The sequence below is a fragment of the Cyrtonyx montezumae genome, unplaced genomic scaffold (genome assembly GCF_038088225.1).
Source record: "Cyrtonyx montezumae isolate F1298 unplaced genomic scaffold, pur_monq_1.0 scaffold_8, whole genome shotgun sequence".
Lineage (NCBI taxonomy): Eukaryota > Metazoa > Chordata > Aves > Galliformes > Odontophoridae > Cyrtonyx > Cyrtonyx montezumae.
The window spans coordinates 31909129-31932060 of record NW_027072089.1 but is presented as its reverse complement, the minus strand read 5'-3'; the positions used below and the strand labels follow the sequence as shown (position 1 = coordinate 31932060).

The 22932-nt window shown below is 36.9% G+C and overlaps 1 protein-coding gene across 1 annotated transcript in view; it reads right to left on the bottom strand.

The window, feature by feature from the left end:
* The window catches only part of ARFGEF1 (ADP ribosylation factor guanine nucleotide exchange factor 1), an 85104-nt gene that overhangs the window by 12695 nt on the left and 49477 nt on the right, over positions 1-22932 (bottom strand). The window contains exons 11-27 of the mRNA XM_065751899.1: positions 21033-21132; positions 20774-20913; positions 20553-20661; positions 19456-19657; positions 18179-18290; positions 16770-16975; positions 16586-16670; positions 14640-14811; positions 13301-13452; positions 10358-10486; positions 7166-7324; positions 6642-6792; positions 3486-3576; positions 2247-2287; positions 1970-2139; positions 1217-1368; positions 892-1064 (exon numbers count right to left, since the gene is read on the bottom strand). Of these exons, the coding sequence (XP_065607971.1) occupies positions 892-1064; positions 1217-1368; positions 1970-2139; positions 2247-2287; positions 3486-3576; positions 6642-6792; positions 7166-7324; positions 10358-10486; positions 13301-13452; positions 14640-14811; positions 16586-16670; positions 16770-16975; positions 18179-18290; positions 19456-19657; positions 20553-20661; positions 20774-20913; positions 21033-21132 (2344 nt within the window). The remainder of the gene's footprint in view (positions 1-891; positions 1065-1216; positions 1369-1969; positions 2140-2246; positions 2288-3485; positions 3577-6641; positions 6793-7165; positions 7325-10357; positions 10487-13300; positions 13453-14639; positions 14812-16585; positions 16671-16769; positions 16976-18178; positions 18291-19455; positions 19658-20552; positions 20662-20773; positions 20914-21032; positions 21133-22932) is intronic.

The following is a 22932-nucleotide window of genomic DNA, read 5'->3' as shown; positions in this document are numbered from 1 at the left end:
ATAATAAAAACTTGTAATAGAAGTCATGAGATGATAGTTCATTGACTGGTGTCGTGAACAGCTTGGTTACTGATCAAAACTAAAACACCAATGCTCAACAAAAATAAGCACTTTGAAAGCATTACATTTTGATAGTAAATGTCCAAAATAAATCAAGGTAGCACCCAGCCTACAGGAGTTTACAAGTGGACAAGAGCACAATAGGTGTATTGTTTAACACTAGGTCTGTGATTGGAGCTTCAGAGGGCCATGTACAACAATGGGATTCATTTTCCCTCAGCAGTACAGTCCTCTGGCCTTGATTTTTAAATAGAAGGAATTCTGAAGGAACAGAACATTCAGAATAAAATTCTAAAAATGTTTCAGGAACTTGCAAAAGAGAGCACAATTGGTGACAGGGGGACGGTTGGACTGGATCGACTTGTAGGTCTTCTCCAACCTTGGAGATTCTATGAAAAGCTGAGACAGAAGAAGAGATCCCTTTTTCATTTCAAGTCTGAGCTCTAGACTGAATGAAAAAAAGAACTGTACTTCCACCTATCTCAGCAGAGCTGTACTCAAACACAATTCAGAAACGAAGGGACAGATAAGCAAACGTGACAGTAAAACGGCTACGCAGTTTGCTGTTGTGTCTTTTTTCTTCTGGAAAAAAATACAGAATTGCTACAGAAGACTGTAAGCAGTCAAATGTTTCAAAAGACATAATAGAAGACAGATGACAACGACCTTCCTGAATTACACCAGTGTTTTACCTGAGGACTGTTTGTAAAATATACAGCGTTGTTGCCTAAGCATTTACTATGCAGGCTGTAGAGCCAATGGAGAAACAAAGCTCCTCAGCCTCCAGAGTCACCAACACCTTCACCATGTTTGATCATCAGCAGTACTCACTGACAATGTGTCCTGTAGTCTGGAATGCAAGTTCCACTATACTTTCATCCTGATCTGAGGCAGCCAAATGAAAAACTGAAAAAATATTCTTCCAACCAGAACGGATGTTAGCAGCTTGGGAATTCACCATCTGCGCAATGCACCGTACCACCATGTCTCGAATGGTAGGAGACCTGAATGAAGATGATAAATGATAATTGTTTAAACTAAATTAATCCAATAGCATATTATCAGGTCTTCAGCAAACTGATTTTTACAGGAGAAACTGATTTTACTGCAAAAGTTGGTGCTTACGATCCCAAGTGAGTTAACTGTACGTTATTACCTGTTTCTCTTCATTATATGTTCGAACGGTCTTAAGAAGTCCTTCTGAAATCGGAAATTAGCAAGTTCTCCTTTTTCTAAGAACTTCATCGATAGCTGTCTTAACGAGTCTACTGCAAAAATAGCTACATCTTCATTGGGATTGCAGCCAACCTGACAACATAGGATAGTAATTAAAGTAAGTTGGGATTCCTATGAATTCCTATGATTCAGCCCAAGTTCCCTTTACATCTAATCATGGTAAAACTGAGCAGTACTGGTAAACAAACAAAATTAAATAGCAGCCAACTCCGTAAACTATAACTGTTACTGTATTTGTTCATTCAATTCCAACCATCTTCTACATTATACATCCTAGCACTTAAAACTTTCTCAAGACAAACAAGCTGAGTGTGAAGACTTCTACAAGCTGTATTCCAAACGTGTAAATCTTAAAAACAGATTTGAGCAGAAAACAGCCTCTAACCTGTCCCAAGCTTCATAAAACACCCACGCACATAGAACACATAACTAAAAGCAGCTAGTTCAAGACTCACATCACAATAAATAACTTAATGTGTGATCCTACTTTTGCATTTATTATCCTGAGCACCTCTGCCTTACAAATTTTTCAAGCTTTTCATTTTTTTGTTGTTTTAAACTACTTACAGAGAAAGACAGAAAATCAGTGCAATTCAGATGAGAATATGTTTCCAGCAAATCTCTAAATAAAATTTGTATCAATAAATCAAGTGGCATAATGATTAATAGATACCTTATTAAAATGATCTCCAATAACTTCCCAGATTCTAGACCACTGTAGCCTTATCCGACCCATGTTGTAGTAAGAGATCTCTACTATCTTTTGCAGGCTGAACATTCGAGGGTGAGTAGCGGACAGCAGTTCATCCATAGATACAGCACAAAGCCAGCGAACGAAATCCACTGTTAAATGACCACAAGTATTAAAATATAGCATTGTTCCAAGGTTTATCACACAGATGGTTTGTAGTTGGCAGGGAAATAAATAAAAAAATAAATATATAACCTACCAATAGCATTTCCATCCAGTCTTGTAGATCCTGTAAATATTCTGTAAAGTAAAGTTTAAGATGTTATTACAGTGTCTTAAAAAATATCTATTAACCATGTGTTCAAGCCTTTATAACCCGCCTCATGTCATTTCTTCAATATTAAAAACTGTGCAAAAAGACTGAGCTGGGAAAATAAAAGCAGAAATATTTCAATTACTTCTAATGCTTAAAAATGACTCCACACAACACACAGAGACAGGGGAGCGACTGTTTCTAATTCTATCTGCTCGTTGACAGTGACAGATGAATAACATCAATAGCTTTATAAACTATGCAGGCCTGCTTCAAATGGAGAAGGCAGCCTTCTCCAGAGTGCATGATTCCTACTTGCTATGACAAATAGATACTTGAAACACTTTTCATTATGAAGTGTAGAGAAACACTGCAAACCTAAAGAGCTATTATGTGTTTGACATTAAGCCCCTCTGGGTTGTTCAATGTGGTTTTACTGCAAGGCAACTTTCACTGAACTGACATCGATCTTGTTGCTATACAGAATCAATCACAGAAAGCCTGTAAGCCTTCAGAACAGTGCTTTGTTCTGGGATTGTCAATTTTGACAACCACTTAGAAAATGATACTTTCTGATTTCTTACACACTGAGATGGATAGATCCATTAAGACCTCAGTCAGATCGGTACTGTCAGATATAAACAGTACACATCATCAATGTTCCTTAAGTTTTATCAAAACAGTTAATATGATTCACAGAAAGGAACACTAAAAAAAACAGTGTTAATAATAACAGACAACACCTACATATCCTGGAAAAGAGCAAGAAATTGGTAACCACTTTTAAGAGGGAAGGGAGGTTTTGGAGTCTATCAATAATGCTCCCTGTACTAAGGCAAAACAAGATCTGCTATTTGTTACTATATATAGCAAATCAAAGTTCACCAGACAGTACAGCTGTCTCCACTCTGCAAATCCCCTGTAATAATTTTACATCAGTAAAAAAGACTTTTTACCTGATCTTTATTCCTTCTTGCAAAAAAAAAAAAAAAAACCCTAAAAAACCTAAAAAACCCTCTTCTAAAGAAAAATCCACAAAATCCCGAAGTGCCTTTATATGCTAGTATCTATGTAGTGCCTTTCATGGTAAATTAACTGCCTCCTAATACTGGACTATTGAATTCAAATATTATTAAAAAAAAAAAAAGGAACCCTGAGATGGGAAGAAAAAATTTCATACAGTACCTGTCAACAGCAACGACAACACTCTGGGAGCTGGTTTCACCAATGGACTCCTGAATACTTGCTATCTGCTTCCAATCCACGTTTCCACCCACTACAGTAAACAGAATGTGGAAGTGAATGACAGACAACACAGAAAGGGCAGGGAAGGAAGAGGAAGAGAAGTGGTGTCACTACAGTGTTGTTATTTTTAATTCACAACCAGTATATTATTACTTTCCCCACGCAAGAGTGGGCATCGCAGTGCACTGCTGTGTAATGTTCCTAAGGTTCTCTACCCACATGTAAGCTCACATCAAATAGTCCACATTTTGAATTTTTAGATGAACAAAAAGAAAAAACATCAAAAGCACAAGAACCACCTTTTTCTTTCCATCTTTAAATGGACCCTTGGTTAGTTTGCTACTGAAAAGATACAACATAGGACAGAATAGTGTGCAAAGGTGAACTTTTCACACTCTATTAGCAAGTAAGTAAATCCATCCCAACAGGTTTCTTATTAATCATTCATAGAGAACTCCTCCCATTAAAACTTCATCTCACAGGTATATCTCAAGTACAGCAAAATTATCACCTAACAACAGTGAGGAAAAAAGAAACAACTCTGAAAGCCAGAAACAGTAAACAACACCAGGAAAAGCTCACATTAAAATGCTAACCTCAGCCCTAAGTTTCTGAAGTTTCCTGTGACTTCTAAGATCCCCAACATCAGGAAAAATAACACAATCTTGCAATCAAGCTGAGTAATTCTACCTACTCTATACACACACTTTTTCTCTTAAGTAACCTATCAGAAAGATAAGGGAGAACAGATCTGAGGAGCAGCGATTCTATTTTCACCTTTGCAGGAACAGGAAAGTTTTACACTTCAGACTGCCTCCCGAAAGCCTGCCATTGAGCCTTGCTGTGCTCCACAGCTGGAGAAGGCTTCTGGTGGTGGTCATCAGATCCAGCTACATAGGGCCACGTGAAGAATTTTGCTACGACTTTTTTGGAGTAACTTTTATAGGCACACACCTTATGCTAGTATTTCAGCAACTTGTAATACCGTTGGATTTGATCTGAACTTTTATTTTAATCATACAGACCTATTGCCAAGATCAGTCGGCTTGAATATAGGCAACATGTCAGCTAAGAAACACATTGCTCTGTGTGAGGTGAACTGGGAGAGGTATTTTGAATTCAAACACTCCTAAGCAACTCTGGCAGTTTACATGAAAACTTGTTATTACTGAAGGATTTATGATCAATGCTGTAAAGCCTCCACAGGCAGCTGAATTTTTTTTTTTAATATGTATTTCTATTCCAACGTTTATGAGATCTTTTACAAGGAAACATACAGTCACTTATATGATTTTGCTTTATGAAAAATTAATTCCTTAGATTCACATTGGCCAAGGAGGATTTTCAGTTACCTAAAAGCCACACTTGGGCTACAACTCAATCACTTCAGTCTTACAACTTTGCAAATAGAAATTAGAGATGAAGAAAGCTGAACTTTCCAGTTAAATCTCCAAGTTTTAACTCCATTCCTTTCAAGGAAACAAAACAATAAATGACTTTTCCTTTACTTTTAAGCGCTAATGCTTGTGATGCCATTTTTCAAGTAAAACAGAGAAGGTTCATAACAGAAAGAGTGATGAAGGCACTGACAAGTAGGTGCTGCAAGATTACACAGCTGAATGGCTCTTCACGTGGTAAATGTGCCTTTTGTTTTGCTTTTAATTACACACCTCTACTTCAGCACTAAGAGTGAAAGCTGATGCATATGTACACCAGATTTTGCAACTAGGCTTGAAAGATCAGGCTTACATGACATCAGGCTGCAGCTTCACTAATTAGGTAATTACTTGCCTATAAAATGTACAGCTACATACATGAGCATATACACTATGGGTTCCTCACAAGAATACAGTTTTATGGATAGATGGCTGGAAAGCTGTATTTCCAAGTCACCACAGAAAGAAAAGTATCTCCTAAAGAGTTTGTGAAGAAGAGTGAAAAAAAATTGAGAGCATTCAAGAGAGGGGCCCTGTCAAGAACACAGTCACTTAGCATATGAAAACTAAATTCCAATGAGTTGAACATCTTCCAATGAGAGTAAAATTAAAGATTAAAATTATATTATTAAGAGAAAATAGTTCAACTTCCTTATGTGCATAGTAGCAAGCATTTCAGAAATTCAATTTGTTTTTATGCATTTGGGCACAGGTTATGTTCCTTAGAAATCTAGTTGACAGAAGGCAAAAAAATATTTACGAGCTGGAACTACACCAATGACTGGCAAGTATGATTTAGACACATGAGTACAGTTTACATTCTTCAGCTATTAGGACTTAAAATTTTTAAGGGCCTGTCACTTGAATGTAGAAGTACTCTCAGTACTTGGAAAAAGTAAAGCTGGATATGTCATTGGGGAACACTGAAGTGCAGGATGCATATGATGAGGGCAAAGAGAAGCACAGTACATGAGATGTTGGCAAAGGCAGTGATTTCCAGGGATAAGGTTTCCCTTCAGAAAATCTTGGCAAGGTGAGGCAGGCCAAGGCAGAGCATGATGGAAAGAAAAGTACTGACTGCAGAGTAAGAACTGCAGGAGGAAAACACAAAGCCTGATAATGAAGTGAGCTGAGGGCTAAAGTCAGGGTAACTAGTAAAACAATCACTACTACTCCGAAAGAGCACTGCATAAACGATAAAGCCTGAGGGAGTGCAAAGATTTTGCAGGACTGCAGATAAAATCACTCACAAAGCAGGAGATACATAGCAGTCTTGTGAAACTGAAAATTTATAACAGTCTAATGGGAGTTATACTGTCTCAGTGTTTCCATACCCTACATCTTTACCCACACGTGGTACAATATTTAGACCACTAATTATTATTAAATCTGCTCATACTATCAGCAATACATTCTTACTTGATCAGCTGTATTTTAAAAGAAATAAAGTATAATTTCCTTACGCTTCCCACTTTCTCATCCCAGTGATAATAGTTCACACAGCAAAATGAACATTCCAGAGATGCCTACTCAAATCACAAGATATACATGTAGATGCCATTTCAGAAGGATCTCTGAACTTGACATTCACCAACAAAGCAAGCAAGGTGCAAACTAATAAGTGCCTGCACACAAAATATTTAGTATCTATATTACTTACCCAGCCCTAGCCCCGCAAATTCGTCAGGTGCCTGATCTTTTGTCCCTGTAAAAGAACCTTCCCTGCCACGTACTGTCCCTGAGATGTAACGAGGTTTTACTCCAGTTCCTATTAGCTGTGCCAGCTCAAGTTGACTGATGCATTTCAGAATCTAGTACAGAGAGTAAAGAACTTGTTTAGCAACAAAATTACTTTAAAACAGTAAAAACATAAACCTGAAGGCAGATGTTTATAAATTAACCTTTCCACCCCCCCCAAGTGTTCAAGGTCAGGCAAGTATTCTTGCTCTTCAGTGTAAAATGAGAAGTAATTGGAATATTACAGCATTAGTCTCTTTTTTCTGAGTTTGACACATTTTGCTAATTTCAGTTGGCTGCAGAATAAGCAATTCTATGTAATGTATGTGTGAAAGTATATATGTGACACTTTCCTATAGAACACTGTATTCATGCACAATTGAGCACACAGGTACATTCAAATTCAGTAAGCATTCTTACAGCTCAAGAACAAATTAACTTCGGTACCTCATGCCAGGAATTTCCTAAATAGTTTCCATCTGTATGAGCCACTGTGATGAGAGTTTTAATTGTGTCAATATTCTTCTGCTTCATTTCAGTAATACCAGAACTCACTGTAAGTAAAGTAAATCTTGCTAGTGCTTGGACGTAGGCATCTCTTTCAAGCTACAAAGGAGAAAAAAAAGACTGGTTTTGTATTTTCTGTTTCCTGATTTTAGTACAATGTGTAAATTTAGCAACTATACCGTTTACCTTTCTCTTCTTCAAACTGAATTTCTGATGCATTTTACAGAACAAAAATCTCTCAAATTCTTCTGTAGCAAGCTATTGGATAAAGTCTTTACTCGGGAGCATGAAGTATAATGTGTGACAGCACAGAACGCATAGGGCACAAAGGTCACTAGATTTTTAAGTTTGTTTGTTACAGGGACTATTTTTTCCCCCAGAAACAGGATGCTGTTTCAGAAGAAACACAGCTTCTTAGCTAAGCTTTTAGTATTCTTTTGCTGCACCTGGACTTTCTCTCTTTTCTGCTGCCTTAGCAGATTCTCCCAACTTTCACAATTTTTTTTTTTTTTTTTGCAACAGAGTCTAAATAACATATCTATAAAGCATCTTTTTGCCAATTCCACAGAATTGCTTAAAAAATATTTCATTTAACCTGCACACTTCAGACACTTCAAAAGCTGAGACTATAGTCTATGCAGATGAAATCCTTCAACAAGGCACAGAAGTGAGCATTCTACGCACAGGTATCTCATTTTTAAGACTAGGGTGCTATGAACACCAAAGGAAAGACCTCACGTCTTGTATGAACTTATCACAAACCTAGAAAGGGGATTATAGCTGAGCTCACAAGCAGATTTAGCTCTCCTGTCATGCAAGATTCCAAAGCTGACAAAGTGAAACGGCTGCAAATCAATGAAACAAATGACAGCTATGAAAGATATTTAACTGTTTGAATGCTTAAGAGTGCTTTGAAATATAAAAACAACATTCAGCACAAAATAATATCAAACAAAATATAAACAAAAATCAATCCCAGAGCATGTTTTATAGAGGGAACAGGAATATCACAACAGAAGGACATAATACAAGAGCTTAATTCTCAGAGTCATACAGCTGTTCTGTACAGCCCCAACTACTCTAACAGAGCATGCTGGTGAAGGCACAGCAAATGACACACCAGCATGAAAGTGGAAGCTGTGTAGTAGCAAGTGAGCAAGTTTTGGAGTCTACAAACTATATATCTTCTGAAAAACGAATGCGTTTTTATTTCTACCTTCCCTCTCTGTTCCATACATGTATCCCTTCCCTTCCCAATCCTTCTTCTAAGCTATCAAATTAAAGGAGAAAAACTAAGCCATGCATCTACCAAACAGAAATTAAAAAAGATGAGGTAAGCAAACAGCATGTATCCTTTATATGCACGTCTTGTCCCAGCTGCTTGAGGAAAAAACCCAGAATGTGACAGGTTGAGGTTAGCAGCATAAGTAATGAAAACAGAACCTCTAGAGAGGCTTTACCGTGGTCAGAGGTGAGAAAGCACAGCTTAAACTCTATCATACACTTACACAATTAAAACTAAGCCTCTGGCTCCCTTCACTGACTCTCTGGGCATCTAAAGTAATGGCTAACTGTTGTGGGACTCTGATCTAAGCTTCCACATGTTTATTCACCAGCAGCAATCAAGGGCACAAGAAAAATCTGCTTCCAACATTAAGGATTAAGTTAGCAGAAGCACAGATCTGCCAGACTCCTTCAAACCACCACAGCTTTCTTGCACCTGAAGTCAGACAATGCTTTCACCTCATCAGGACCCTGTGTAATGGAATCACGTCCTGTACTGTACTGAAGCCAACAACAAACCAGCACTTACAACAGTAACGACAAAACAGAATTCCCACAGAAAAATAAAACACTTCCAGTTCACTGAAGTTTGTACCAAACCAATGGAAAGTTGCAACTGATTCTGCTGCGTTCTTGGAACATTGGGAACTTAAAGCAAACGTGGCCTCACCCTCCCCAATAAGGACAGACCATTGCAGGACATGGAGTGAACCTTCTCAGCTGCTGAAACCGGAATCTGCACCAGTTCCACATTTGCAATTTAGAAACAATAAGAACAGGAAAGTCAATTTCACTGCACAGCTGTAAACTCCGAGGAAGGCTTTGTTAATGAAATGTATGTCTGTTCAGTTCAGGATGAAAAAGAAAAAAATGAAGTGAAAAGACAGGAAACCTTGTATCATCTCAAACTGTTTTTTTAATTAGCTGTATGAAAACTCCCAATGTGCCTTACCACATTAGTTCTCAAATTTGCTGAAAGAACAGAGGTAAGAGAAGTGTTCATTACCTTACTGCATTCCAGCAGTTTGTATTTAAGTTAGTCTTACACATTCCTTTTTTTCTTTTTGGAGGCAGTGTTGAAGGGGGCTTTTGTTTTAGTTATTTATTATAAACAAGAAATAATACATGAATTTAGATTACTCCTGTCTTCATTTATCCCTACAGAGGGCTTATGGCACACTAGTCCTTCATTTATTATGTTTACTATCTATGATTTCAAAATGAAAAGCAAAAACCATAACCAACCCAACAAAAACAAACCTTGCATTTAATCAGAATTATTATCCTCTAGAGACAAAAATTCTGGAACTCCTGGCACTGCACTTAATGCAAAATACATTTTAATGCATTATGTCAGGAAAAACACTACTATTGTCATTAGGGTTAAAATAACATCCAATTATAAAAGTTTCAATTTAATATTATGTCTCTGTGTTTGAAATTCTGCTCTCAAACACAGCTCACAGAAATATTATTTTACTTATGAAACAGTCTAGAAAGCTGTACTTTACATAATATCACTTACACTAAAAAAAACTGAAAAAGAAGTACTTTGATGGAAAAAGTGCTTCTGGAGAAACAAAAACTCAGTATATCAGCATGACAGCATTTACCACAAAACAACAGGAAATATGTTATTTAAAACACTCTCGGTCAAATATAGTAAAGATTTCTGTTGGAAGGAACCCTTACAGATCAGCTGGTATAAGACTGTAGTAAATGCAGAAGCAAGCAGCCTCTAGGAACTAGAGTAATGGCTTCAGCAGCAAAAGCTTTTAGGACAATACTAACACTGTGCTGGCACTTGAAGTATCATCTCAACCTTAACTTTAATGTTTATTATTTTACCTGTATGTTGAAAATGCAAGCAATCCTGATAGCACATCGTATACCCTCCAAACAAAGAGATGCAACTTCTGTATCATCACAGTCCTGTAGACCCACGCTGAATGCAGCTAGGAAAGGCGTCCATGCCAACTGGAACATGCACAATAAAAATTACATTAACAACTGCTTGTAGAAAATAAACGTTACATTTTCAACACTTTGCTGAAGCTTAAATTCAGTCAACTCATAATTAACACTGAAGTTGCCTTCTGCAAAAAAGGAAGAAGTTACAAGAGCCAACAGACTGAAAATAGAAGTGACAGAGACAAGCATTCCCACTCCGATACAGCAAAAAGTCAGCTTCAGATAGCTAAAAAAATCCTGTTCTCAAAGTTACACCATTTAAATGTCTATTGCAGTTTTGGGATTCCCCAGATAACCTATCAGTTCCACATGAATACTTCACTAAACAGGGAATAAAAGTAGAGCCAGTAATTATGGAAAGAGCAGATACATTCAATTCTGCAGCAATACAATGTGTTTCAATGCAAAGAAAGCTATGTACCTCAGTAAGTCATGTTTGTCCTGGTTTAAAAAAAAAAAGATTAATAAAAAGTTGCACATAAGGCAAGGTATTTTATTTATTCAGCTAAAATTACTTTAAGACAGTAAAAGGCTGTATAAAATCCCACTGTTTCCTCATGCCTCCTGTGGAACTGCAACTATGCTCAGCTAGAAGTTATGGCAGGAGAATCTACATGGTCTTGTCCTTGTGGCTAAAGATCCCTCTCCAACATGCAGAAAAAGGAATCAGAAGTCGCAAAAAATTTTGCTATGCCATCATATGGTTAAGAAAAGGAAACCACAGGGTATCAAGGATAATTTTAGCAATAATTACCTCAAGACACCTCAGATCCAAGACAGAATCAATGGCCACAGCAGGCAGCAACAGACTTCACAGAATTTCAAGTGGAAACGATTCATCACAGAGTTTTGGATTCATTTAGACTAGTAATTTCAAAAGCACTACCTTGGTAAACTGCTTAAAACCTGCACACATCAAAACACACCCCTGGGAGACTGTTAAAAAATTCAGATGAACTCCTTGATCCAGGACTTAATTGCCTACTGCACGCTGCAGAAGTGCAGTATTACTTTTTATTTTATTTTTTTCTTCACTTCCTTCTATTTGAATTTTCATTCTTAATGCAACCAAAACCAATGTGAAATACTGCAAAACTGAAATACTTTCCTCCATTAAGAACAGTCTAGAGGTCATTATGTTACACTTTATAACTAAATTTATGCTGTTACTCAAGAGACTTTTGTCATAATGGGAAAATCCATCACTTAAAATATACACCAAATTAGGAGTGCTTGAGTGGTTGCATAAAGTGTACTTTTGTTTTGGTTTAACCATTTGGCAAATCTACCTATACAGTAAAGCTTATCACATCTGCATTATCAATAAGTGAAGGAGATGCCTAGAAATCTATAGCATCTGATGAAATCTAAATTATAAAGTCTAAATAAACCACAGGAGATTAAGCATTCACAACTTCAAAATCTCTGATGTTTGGCAAGACAGTTCTCTCTCCAACATACATGCAGCACTGTCAACAGTTCTTTAATTAGCTTACAACAACAAGAAAATCTCTCTTATTAACTTCACAGGAGATGTTCAGGGTGTTTCCCAGATTGTTTACATTTTGCTCTTGGAAAAGAACAGGGATTTTACAAATGAACTCCTCAGATACTAGGGCTATCAAGGCTAGGGATGTCAGATCACTAGGGTTGATAATACAAATGAGAAACAAAATTTATGATTTTTTACATGCCTGTATGCAAGTTATTTCATTTCAGCCTTTAAGAAGAGAGTAGAGAAAAATGATGTACAGTACACCCCTACTAAGTGATCTCTGAAACTATATCTTAAGCAAGGGCTTCTCTCTGCATTATTCTGTATGGAATAATGACCTGCTTACCAATTATTAATACTGGTGATAAACAGCTTAGAATTTTGCCCCACAGACAGCAATTTCACAGCTACATCCTCATTCCCTCTCTAGCTAGGGCCGAAAGCTCAATTTGACCTCATAGCACACTGCATCAGGCAACTGCTTCTTTTCAGGGTAGTCTTCTGAGAATTTAACACCCTGGGGCAGTTCACAAAGGAGTCATATGAGCACCTGGCTCAAGGGCAGCAAATGAGAGTGCATGGAAGAAGCACAACAATCTCTTTCAGTGTCAGTTTACCAAAATGAATTAATGGCCAAAGATTATATCCACTAGCACTCTCAGACACAGTAAGCTATTGAGCATATTTTATAGCTACAAAACTGGGTCACTGGTATGGGAAAAGGCATTTGGGTTGCAGATAAGTCTGCACCTACACAATGGTAAGGACAGCTGTTTAGAATAATATTAAGTTTTAAAAGCAAACAAATAAAAACCATTCAAGTTTAACGCAGGTCTAGCTACCTGCCCCCAAACTAGACAACCACCCAAGTCTCCCTGGAATATTCATTTGAAACAGAGAACATCAGGCAGAAGTTCACTCTGATAACCACTCCCCCAAAACATGAAATAATCACCCTTCAGAGCAGCAGGAGGGACTCAAACAATGGACTGAAATTAGCCTGAGATTGGACTACATCTCCAAACATGAAATAAAAATTCAATTATTTCAAGTTTTTAACTACTCCTCACACTTCTGTTTCTCTCATACTTCTAATTTCTCCATTGTATTGAGGCATACAAACGCCTCAAATCTGCAGTGAAACTTCAGTAGAAGAGAGCTCAAAGCCATTCTTCCCTGTTACATGTTAAATAACTTACAAAATAATCAAAACAGAGCAGATACAAACGTTTAGCAATTTCAGAAAATCCCGTCTGTCAGCTTTTAGTGTAAAGAAGATACACGTGATGTGATATTTGCAGTATGTATCTATAAACGTAGCTCACCTTAAACATGGGTCTCACATGCTCCAGGTGTGTTGCACTGGTAAATGGTGCCTGAACATGGCTCACTGCCTCCATTAGAGCTTTAGCTGTCTTAGCCATTTGTTCCATCTCCAGATTATACAGTAGCCTTCTCTGCTTTTCACTGGCAACACCTGTAACACATTTTTTTCCGTTTTTTTTTACATCCATCCATCTACAGCAGAGGCATCTTCAGGAGTAACAGAACTTCAGAAAATTTCCATCAAGTTCCATACTTGAATTAGGGTGTGGTTGGTTTTTTTTTGTATTCTCATTATTTTCTGAGGTTAATGTATCAGCAAGGAAGAATGTTGAATTAATTTAACTTAAGACAAGTTTATGTGTGAAATGTAACCTCATTTTAATCCAATAAGAAAGCTTAGAGATTTGCACAAAAAATTACTTCAACTGACAACATAAAAATTGTATCCACTAAGCTAACTTCAAATCAAATGGAAGCTGCATAGCAAGCCATCACCACAGCAAACAACAGAAGTACAGGGACATCCATTTTCTCAGAGATCTACTTTTTCATCTTTTCATTTCAGTAGTGGAATGTCCATCTTATCAAGAAAAACAAACTGGAGCCTAATATAAGAAGCCTTTTAAAGATTACAATAGAAAAAAATAACTGAGTGATTATTGAAAATAGAATGGGTGATTTTTCCAGATACAATTTCCAGCAAGCAATCTTTTCAAAAGACTAACCTAGGACTTCTGCTTTAAAGTATACAAATTTGGCTACACTAGGAATAAACAAGAGTCTCTCCTAACAGTCTTTGTCTAACAACCAGAATGAGTAATTTCTCAATTTTCTCACTGTGCAAAAGTCTATCTGTTAACAGGGAGAGGAAAAGAAAACCAGAAAAGCATACTCACTGGGGCCCTGTAAATGTAAAACAATGAAAGATTTTTGAAAAAGTCTGCTTATTTGCAGAAAAAAGAAACAATCACACACCACAATGCTTATCCCAAAAGCAGAAGGTAGTACTACTGTGTTTGTTCTGCACCATGCCTATTGACAATACTCCTACTTTATGAAGTCCTCATATGCATCTCCCTCTGTTGCTGGTCAGCAGCAAAACCCATACCCAGCACACTCAGTGGACTAAAAACAAGAAATTCAGTAAGTAAAAATAAACAGTTGAATTTAACACACATTTGAGGGTAGCAACATGCATTTATGTGAAGTAAAATGACATGAGTTATCTAAGTCTATTCCCAAGTTATGTAGATCATGCTGGTTTCATTTATCCCTCATTTTAAATAGGGGATGTAGTTACATGACACCGAAGAGCCAGTGCTAACTGCAATTACTTACTTTGCTTACTGGATTTTGTAGGTATTGTTAATTCTTTTGTTTCTTTCATTGAAATCTTCTTTCCAGCTATTTCATTATAGATAGCAGACAAATATTCCTCAGGAAGGTCTTTACTGTCATTGATACCTCTATTCATTTTAATATATTGTTCTTTTGTCATTTTATTCTTTACCTGAAAACCAGAAACAACCTTTTAATATGAACAAGAAGCACGTTAATATTAGTCAAAATGCTGTCTAAAAGCAGCTGGGCAGATAAGAAGTTACCATGAATCTGCTGATTCAAAAGAAATTGTTAAGTATCCAACATATGCAAGACTTTATCAAATCTACATCATCATCCACAGACAAGTGGGCATTAACTGATAAACACTCAAGTAGATATATTAGATATATATGCAGATATATTAGCCATATGTTACAAAAAAATACACTTAAAAAATATAAACCAGACTATTTGTTCTAAATGTAATCCCAAAATTCAATACTTTTTGCTGATTTTTTTTTTTTTAATAATGATGGTCAATTACTAAAGTTTTTAGTATCACGCACTGGAGAAGTGAGCTGTACTTACTGAAATGTAACATAGGCTCTATCATAATTGATATATAAGGCTGTATCATGTGGTAGGTTACTACTTTCAGCATTATACCCAACACAAGGTAAGGAAACGACACCTCAAAGGAAGGGCTAACCAAAACAACTTCATCTTATCATGGAAAAGATTAGTGTTAATTAAAAAGTGCACAAACTTTAGCTACCGTATGTTTTACATCCATTCTAGCATCTTTATCTCAAAATAGGAGAGATATGAAGGGTAGACTTCGGTGGATAAGGAATTGGATGGAAGGTTGTAATCAGAAGGTTAATGGTCAATGGCCCAGTGTCCAAGAAGAGGCTGGTAATGAGTAGTGTCCCCAAGAGGTCCATCTTAGCTGCTGTACATTTTAACATCGTTAGCAAAGACACAGATGATGGGATTGAGTGCAACCTCAGCAAGTGTGCTGATGACACTAAGCTGAGTGGGGTAGTTGATACATCAGAAGAAACTGATGCCATCCAAAGGAACCTTGATAAATTAAAAAGGTGGGCCCTTGTGAACCTCATGAGCTTCAACGACACAAAGTGCAAGCTTTTGCACTTGGGTCAAGGTAGTCCCAGGTAAGTATACAAGCTGCAAGAAGAACTCCTTGAGAGAAGCCCTGCTGAGAAAGTTTTAGGGGCCCTGGCTGATGAAAAACTTAACGTGAGCAAGCAGCATGTACTTGTAGCCTGGAAGGCCAATGATATCCGTGAGTGACCAGCAGGACAAGGGTTGGAGTGTTCCCCTCTATTTTGTCCTTGTGAGACTCCAGCTGGAATACTGCATTCAATTCTGAGCCCCCAACACAGGAAAGATGGAGGAGGGTCCAGAGGAAGGCCATGAAGAGCTGAAGCACCTCTCCTATAAAGACAAGCTGGAGGACCTGGGTTTGTTCAGTCTGGAAAAGAGAAGGCTGTGGGGAAACCTCATTATGGTCTTCCCATATTTAAAGGGAGATTATGAACAGGAGGGAAATTAACACGGGTAGATAGTGATAGGACAAGGGGGGATATTTTTAAACTAAAAGGAGGGAGATTAAATTATATGTCAGGGAAGTTTTTCATTGAGAGTGGAGAGGTGCTGGAACAGGTTTCCCAGAGAGGTCATGGATGCCCCGTGCCTGGAGGTGTTTAAGGCCAGGTTAGATGGGGCCCTGGGCAATCTGATCTAGTATTTGATCTAGTGGCTGGCAACCTTGCTTGTGGCAGGGGGGTCAGAACTTGACCATCTTTGAGGTTCCTTCCAACCCAAGCCTTTCTATGACTCTGTGATTAAACTAAACATTAAGCTTTTATAGCTACACTGTCAAAAAAGCTGAAAGTTAGATATCTACAGATGATAGAAATATTTCCCTAGCAACATACCTGTGGACTATGAAGATCTGTTGTCAACATGATAATCGAGTAAGCTAAGACATATGCGGTGTCTGCACTAGCAAAAAGAGTTTGCCTGCATTGAGAAAGAAGAAAAATACATAAAGTTTAACATATCAGAAACTTTTACTTATTATTCAGTATTCCAAAGTGCAGGAGATAAAGAATGACTTACCCTTGGTTACATTCTAAGTATCTAGCAGCAAATTTCTCCATTAGCCGATCAATTTTTTGAGCCTCTCCAGGAAGACGAAATCCCTCCAGAAACAGACGCAGAGCTGAAACAAAATCCTTTCCTGAGAAGTCGTGTTGGTCTACGTATGCATACATGACTTCTTTGTTGAATTTATCATTATCTCCCAGGAACTCCCCAACCTGAGTCTAAAATAGGAACAGAAAAATACAAACTAGCACATTTACATTGTGGTTGAGGGGAGAGAATTAAGCAGAATAAGAAGATTCATAGTGCCTATTTGTTACACAAAAAGAAAAGCTTGAATGTAGCTCAAACACATACTGCTGCTTCTCCTTTACTCTCTAAAGCAAAGCATTTTCCCTAGATATTCCAGTGCTCTCTTACATGCTCTATACGCCTGATTTTCTGCTTCTCTGATTTAACTCATGTACCATTTTGTTCTACTAGACAAAGACCACATGTCCAAAAGACAGTATCTGTTCCTTTTTCTGTTCTTTATAGCTAGGGAACTTATAGGAATGAAAAGTTTACTAACATAAACTTGATTCCCACTACAGTATAGACCTCAAATGCCTGAGAGCCGTGCCCAAATATACTTTGGCCATGCTCAAATACATCCCCCTGATTACTGTCAGTATCACTATCAGTGCAACTTTTGATTCAGAGAAACCTGTCTTTTAAAAATGCTTTGCATTCAGATAATGATGTCTGTGTATGTAAACAGAGATTAATGATTTTTTATGGCTGATTCTAAATTCCAGTACTGAAATTTGTCACTGAAGTCAGAGCTACAATTATAGGTATATCCACACCTTTCCTTAGGAAACAACTGAGCGGCTACTAAGCACAATGGTGCTGAACTGCAGTTTAAGAAAACTGTGTCTTTCATGACAATACCAATGTAAGATATTCCCATCCTCTTCTGCCAGATACTGCAGGACAATCCCAAATTCAGCAACAGCTCCTAGCAGTAAATCAAATCAAACACAGTATCTCAATTAAATAACTTTCCACTGGGAGGCAGCAAATGTGTTTTTCACGTTGGCAGTGCCACACTATTTTTAAGCTGTCTATAAAGAGCAGTTAATTTTGGCAGTCCCCTTCTGGACTCAATAAATACAGTTAACTAAAATACAGTTCAAGGAACACTAGCAAGTCATGAGTCAGCTCAAGCAGGTCAGCCTTTTTCCACCCCGCTGAACTGCAGGATGCTTATAGGGTACAACTCTCCTCCACAGTGCATTACTAATTCCATGACTTCCCAAATTTTTTAAGACAGAAGTTTCCTCTTCCATTCCACAGTCACGTTATATACTTTAAAACACTCATGGGACTGGCAATTAATATCAAAACATCAGTATAAGAAAGAAGGAAAACAGTTCTCTTACTGAATCTAATCTCTCCTCTTGATGCAAGAACTGAGCAATATCTTCTGGGGTAGTGCCAAGCATTCCTTGCTCTTGCAGATACTGAATCCCCCTCTTTGGCTTCTTATTGAACCTGTACAATCAAGATCAGGATGGAATGATGGTTAACTCTCCTAACTATGCACCGAACCATACCTGCTTCAACAAAGAAGATCAAATCATTGTGGATGAGACATCAAAAATCTGTATGTAAGTATTTTCCCTTTATCAAACTATGTATCAGAAAGGAATAAGTTACTCCTGATTATTCCCTTCATCACCTGTTAATCCTGTGAATGGCCACCTCTTCCTCCTTCTTAAGAAAATGCCCTCATGGCATCCAAGCAGGTCCCAATAAACTAAGAACTATTCTTTATTCTGATTTTCTGTTCTGCTGTTCACTGATCTAACAAAAAACAAACTAGAATTCCATGTCTGTTGCACATTCCAGAACTGTATGTGTGTATACATACAAATACATACATACATATAAATGTAAATAAAATGCACATTTTGAAGTGTTATCTCCAGGAACAAAAACATACACTCCACAAAATCAACAAATTCTTGATCTGGAAAGGAATAATTATTCTTTGTTGCTCTTCCTTTTTGTCTCTGTGAACCACTCTAGATATCCATGAGTTGCCTAGAAGAAATGCACTAGACAAGGAACCAAGCGACAGAAACTGAAACACTGAAGGACTACGGCATGTTTTTTCAGGTTCTGAATACTAGGCTACAGAAAACTTGGAGGTTTGTTTAAAGTGACCTCAACGAGGAGGTGAGGTGACAAGTCTGAAATCACTTGGAAGATTCATGTCAGAATCCACTGAGCAACATTACTATCCTGCAGTTCAAATTATGAAAAAAAAAATTAATGAATTAGGAGGAAACTAATTGCACTTCCGCCAGTAATGTGTACAGCAAATTAGGTACTATTTAACTGATCACATGAGTTCAAAGTTATTTAAATCCAAATTCAAAATCTTATTTTTAGACAAGCAGGTCTGGAAAAAAAAAAAAAGAAACATTCAGAGTACTCATCTTCTAGCTGTGAGGAATTAGGTTAACACAAAACACTGTTGACAGGCTCCAAAGGGGACACCATTCAGCACTCTTTCACCAGAGGAAGTGCTGTTACATCCAGAGTTTTTTTCCTAACACAAGATGAATATCTATGAGGAGAAGGAAGAAAAACCCAGGAATCTTCATAGTTCCAAAAGAATCCACCCTCCCACGGGTGATAAAAGGGCACTCACAAGTCAATTCCTTGTTCTATTATTTCCTTTTGTTGCTTTAGGACCTCAAACTGCTCAGGGTTGTCAGTGCCAGACATCTGTGTGCTGTAGCTGCCAATTCCTGATGAAGCAGTAGAATCCAAGGAATTTAAGCTTCCATATCTGTTAATTGTCTCAGGGTGTTTGGTTTCATTGCTGTCCTGCTCTGTAGGTTTTTCTTGGCCTATAAATTGAAAGGATAAGATATATAGAAAATACAGACAATACATTCAAGTGAATAGAAACTGAAATCAAGTCAAAATTATTCTCTCAAATCCTCTCTAAAGGCTTCTAAAAGAGTTATCATCAATGATCTATTTATTTTTCTTAAAATATTCCGATTTTATTTTCATTGGGAAATAACCTAAACATCACTACAGTCCATCAAGTAGGATTCTTTCAGTGTATCATGTATTTAAGAACAACATAGGAACCTAAGTACAGATCCTTTTATTCTCGTGGTGGAAGTTACCCTCTGACACGAAGCAACTCACACTAAAAGTCTCTGAAACAGAGAGCCTAAAAATGTTTATGATCACACATGCCAAGTAGCTGCTGCTCTCACTCAGAACAACAACAGTAGTACTAACCACCTCTACGTTTCAGCTTCTACTTTATTACTTCAACTACCAAATTTAAGCCCTTAAAAATTCTGGTACAATCTTAACAGGCTTCATTTCAGATCTGATTGAAACAAGAATAAAGCAAGTAATAATTTAGTTACTTCACTATTTACAACAACGGAAAATCAATAGCTATATATTAAAAAATGAAAAATTGCTCCCATGCAGGTTTCTTGAATGGTAATTTAATCAATATGCAACTAAAGACATTTCAAACTACATTTTATAGTCTCTTTTAAAGTTAAAAATATGTGAAATAACAGGATTTAGTAATTTTCAGTGTGGCAGCATTATAGAATTAATACAATTATGACAGGCAAATCATACAAATGACACCAATCCATACATGAAGTTGTACCAATCTGGAAACTAGAAATATCAAAATACTGGAGAAATGTGCTAAATTCCAGTGTTACCTTTTTACTAAAGCCAAAAGAAAGACGTCTCATGTCTTACCGAGTGTTGTCTGAGAATTGGGATTTACATACTGATCCTTACTCCACTCCACCATACATTTCAAGATTGATACTAAGCACTCCAATCCTTTCTTTCTCAAACTTAATTCCTAGAAAAAAAATCAAAATAAATATGTTAGTGGAAGAAAAAGCTTAGTCTTAACTTATCATTTCAAGAAACATGAAATTTCATAAGGGTTGGCAGATTTACTTATTTATTACCTGAACATTGGACATGCCAAGTTCTTGGCTACCTCTTCCTTGAGCAATCTTTGATAAGTCATTAACCAGCCTTTCGAATATATTTGCTGCATTTAAATCACAATCATAGTTCACGTAGATGTCCACTACGCTCTGGGCATCTATAAAGAAAGCAACATTGTCAAAACTGGAACAAAGAGTACATCCTTCAATGAAAGGCAAGTACAGTTATGGCTTCATGCATAAAAGGTATAAAGTAGAACCAAGTAGACCTCAGTACCTGCACATATCCGTGTCAGCGTTTGTATAACCATCCACTTATGATCAAACGAGCTAGTAGAAGTTTCCAAGATATACAGGAAAATTTCTTTGAAGAAGACCTAACATTTCAGGAAGAGGAAAAAAATCCATTACATGCACTGTAATTAAATTTGATGGCCAATATTCCAATACATAACCAAAAGAATGTAGATATTAGGAAAGAAGCATTCTAGAAAAATAGGAGAAAGTAAAATAAAGAGAAGAGGAAAGGTAGAAATACAACTTTTGTTTCTTACATTCAAATCAGGACTTCAAATTAGTACTTACACAGTTCTGGACAGCAAAAAACTTGTTTTATATTCTAATCACTCAAAATCAGAAGAACCAAGAATGTTGTGAAATACCTCAGTCAATTTAGCCTAAATCTAAGACACTTCTGAGTTCAAAATCATTTAAGATTTGGAAGAGATATTACCCACCACAAACGATTTTCTCTACAAGATGATGATATGGCATAAAGACTGGCAAACTATGTAAATTTAAAATATCAGTATCTTTAGTAGGGAAATATCATGATACAGAAGGATCACCCTACAGCAACATCAAAGTAGGACTGGTCAGATGGCAAAAAAAAAAAAAAAAAAATGCAGCATGTCCATTAACAGGAAGTTCATCTTCTTAAACCAGTATTAATTTCCCCTGAAATTACTTCAGCGCCGATGCTTTTGTTCACAACTGTGACTATTTATTCCCCTCTCAATTGGGTTCTTATCACATGCATTAGTATTGTAACCTGAATATTTCAATTGCATATGCTTAGAAGGTACAGCAGGCTTTTCTCACTTCTTTTTTTTTTTTTTTTTTTTTTTTTAAACAGAGATTCCATGCTAGTCATCAGCTAGAGACAAGTACAAAGCTAACTTCACTTTAACTCACATGCTTCAGGAAACACAACAACAACAAAACTAAACACTGAATTCCAAGTAACTCTGATGGTATTTCCACAAGCAAAACGCACACACAAAAAATCCATTTTGTTGGCCTCTTTAGATTAAAACATACACACAGCACAACCTCAGTTACACCCTTGCTAAGGGTTTCTATGAAATATAAGAGGTTCAACATGTAACAGACCAAAGACTAAGTGGAACATAATTTTAAGCATTAAAAAACACTCAGAGTAATGTGGTTTTATTAACAACTTTATGGAATTCAAACAGATGAAGACAGTTTTAACATTCATCCTGCTATGAGCAATTCTTAGTTCCAGGGAGGAGGGGAGGTTTTTAACAACAACAAAAAAATCACTGATGATAAACATCTCAAGTATAAAAACATTTCAAGCTATAAGAGAAATTAGCTGCACAGTCTGCATACTCTGAAGACACACTTCAGATCTCTGTGCTTTTTATGTGGACTTTTTGCTTCTAATATCAGCTTTGGCTAAGTATATTGCATGTTCAAGTTCTCAAAGTTGTACTAATTACATAGCTGTGAATAGTTAAAAATAGTACCAAATACTATGTCACTTACAGTAAATCATGTTATAGAGCTGAGTCTTTACCTCTAGCATATCAAAAAATTAAACTGGAAAAGAGCAATTTGTTTTCATTTGGTCAACTGATAATAAAAACGTGCTAGCTTACTCACAGTTGCCAAAAGACAGTGATAATTAAGCATAGCCAAGTGACAATTGAAAACTAAGACTGGATTTCAATGAAAACTGCAAAGCAAAAAGAATAGGGGGAAGGGAAAGTATGCCAGAATTAGCCATACATTACTGCAAATACATCCAGTGATCCATTTAGAAATACAGTTAAAACAGAATTCAGATAAGACCTAGCATTTAACTGTCAGAGGACAGAGTTAGTGGAAAATTTAAGACCAAAGGAGGGTCACTTTCAAGAGAATCTGAAATC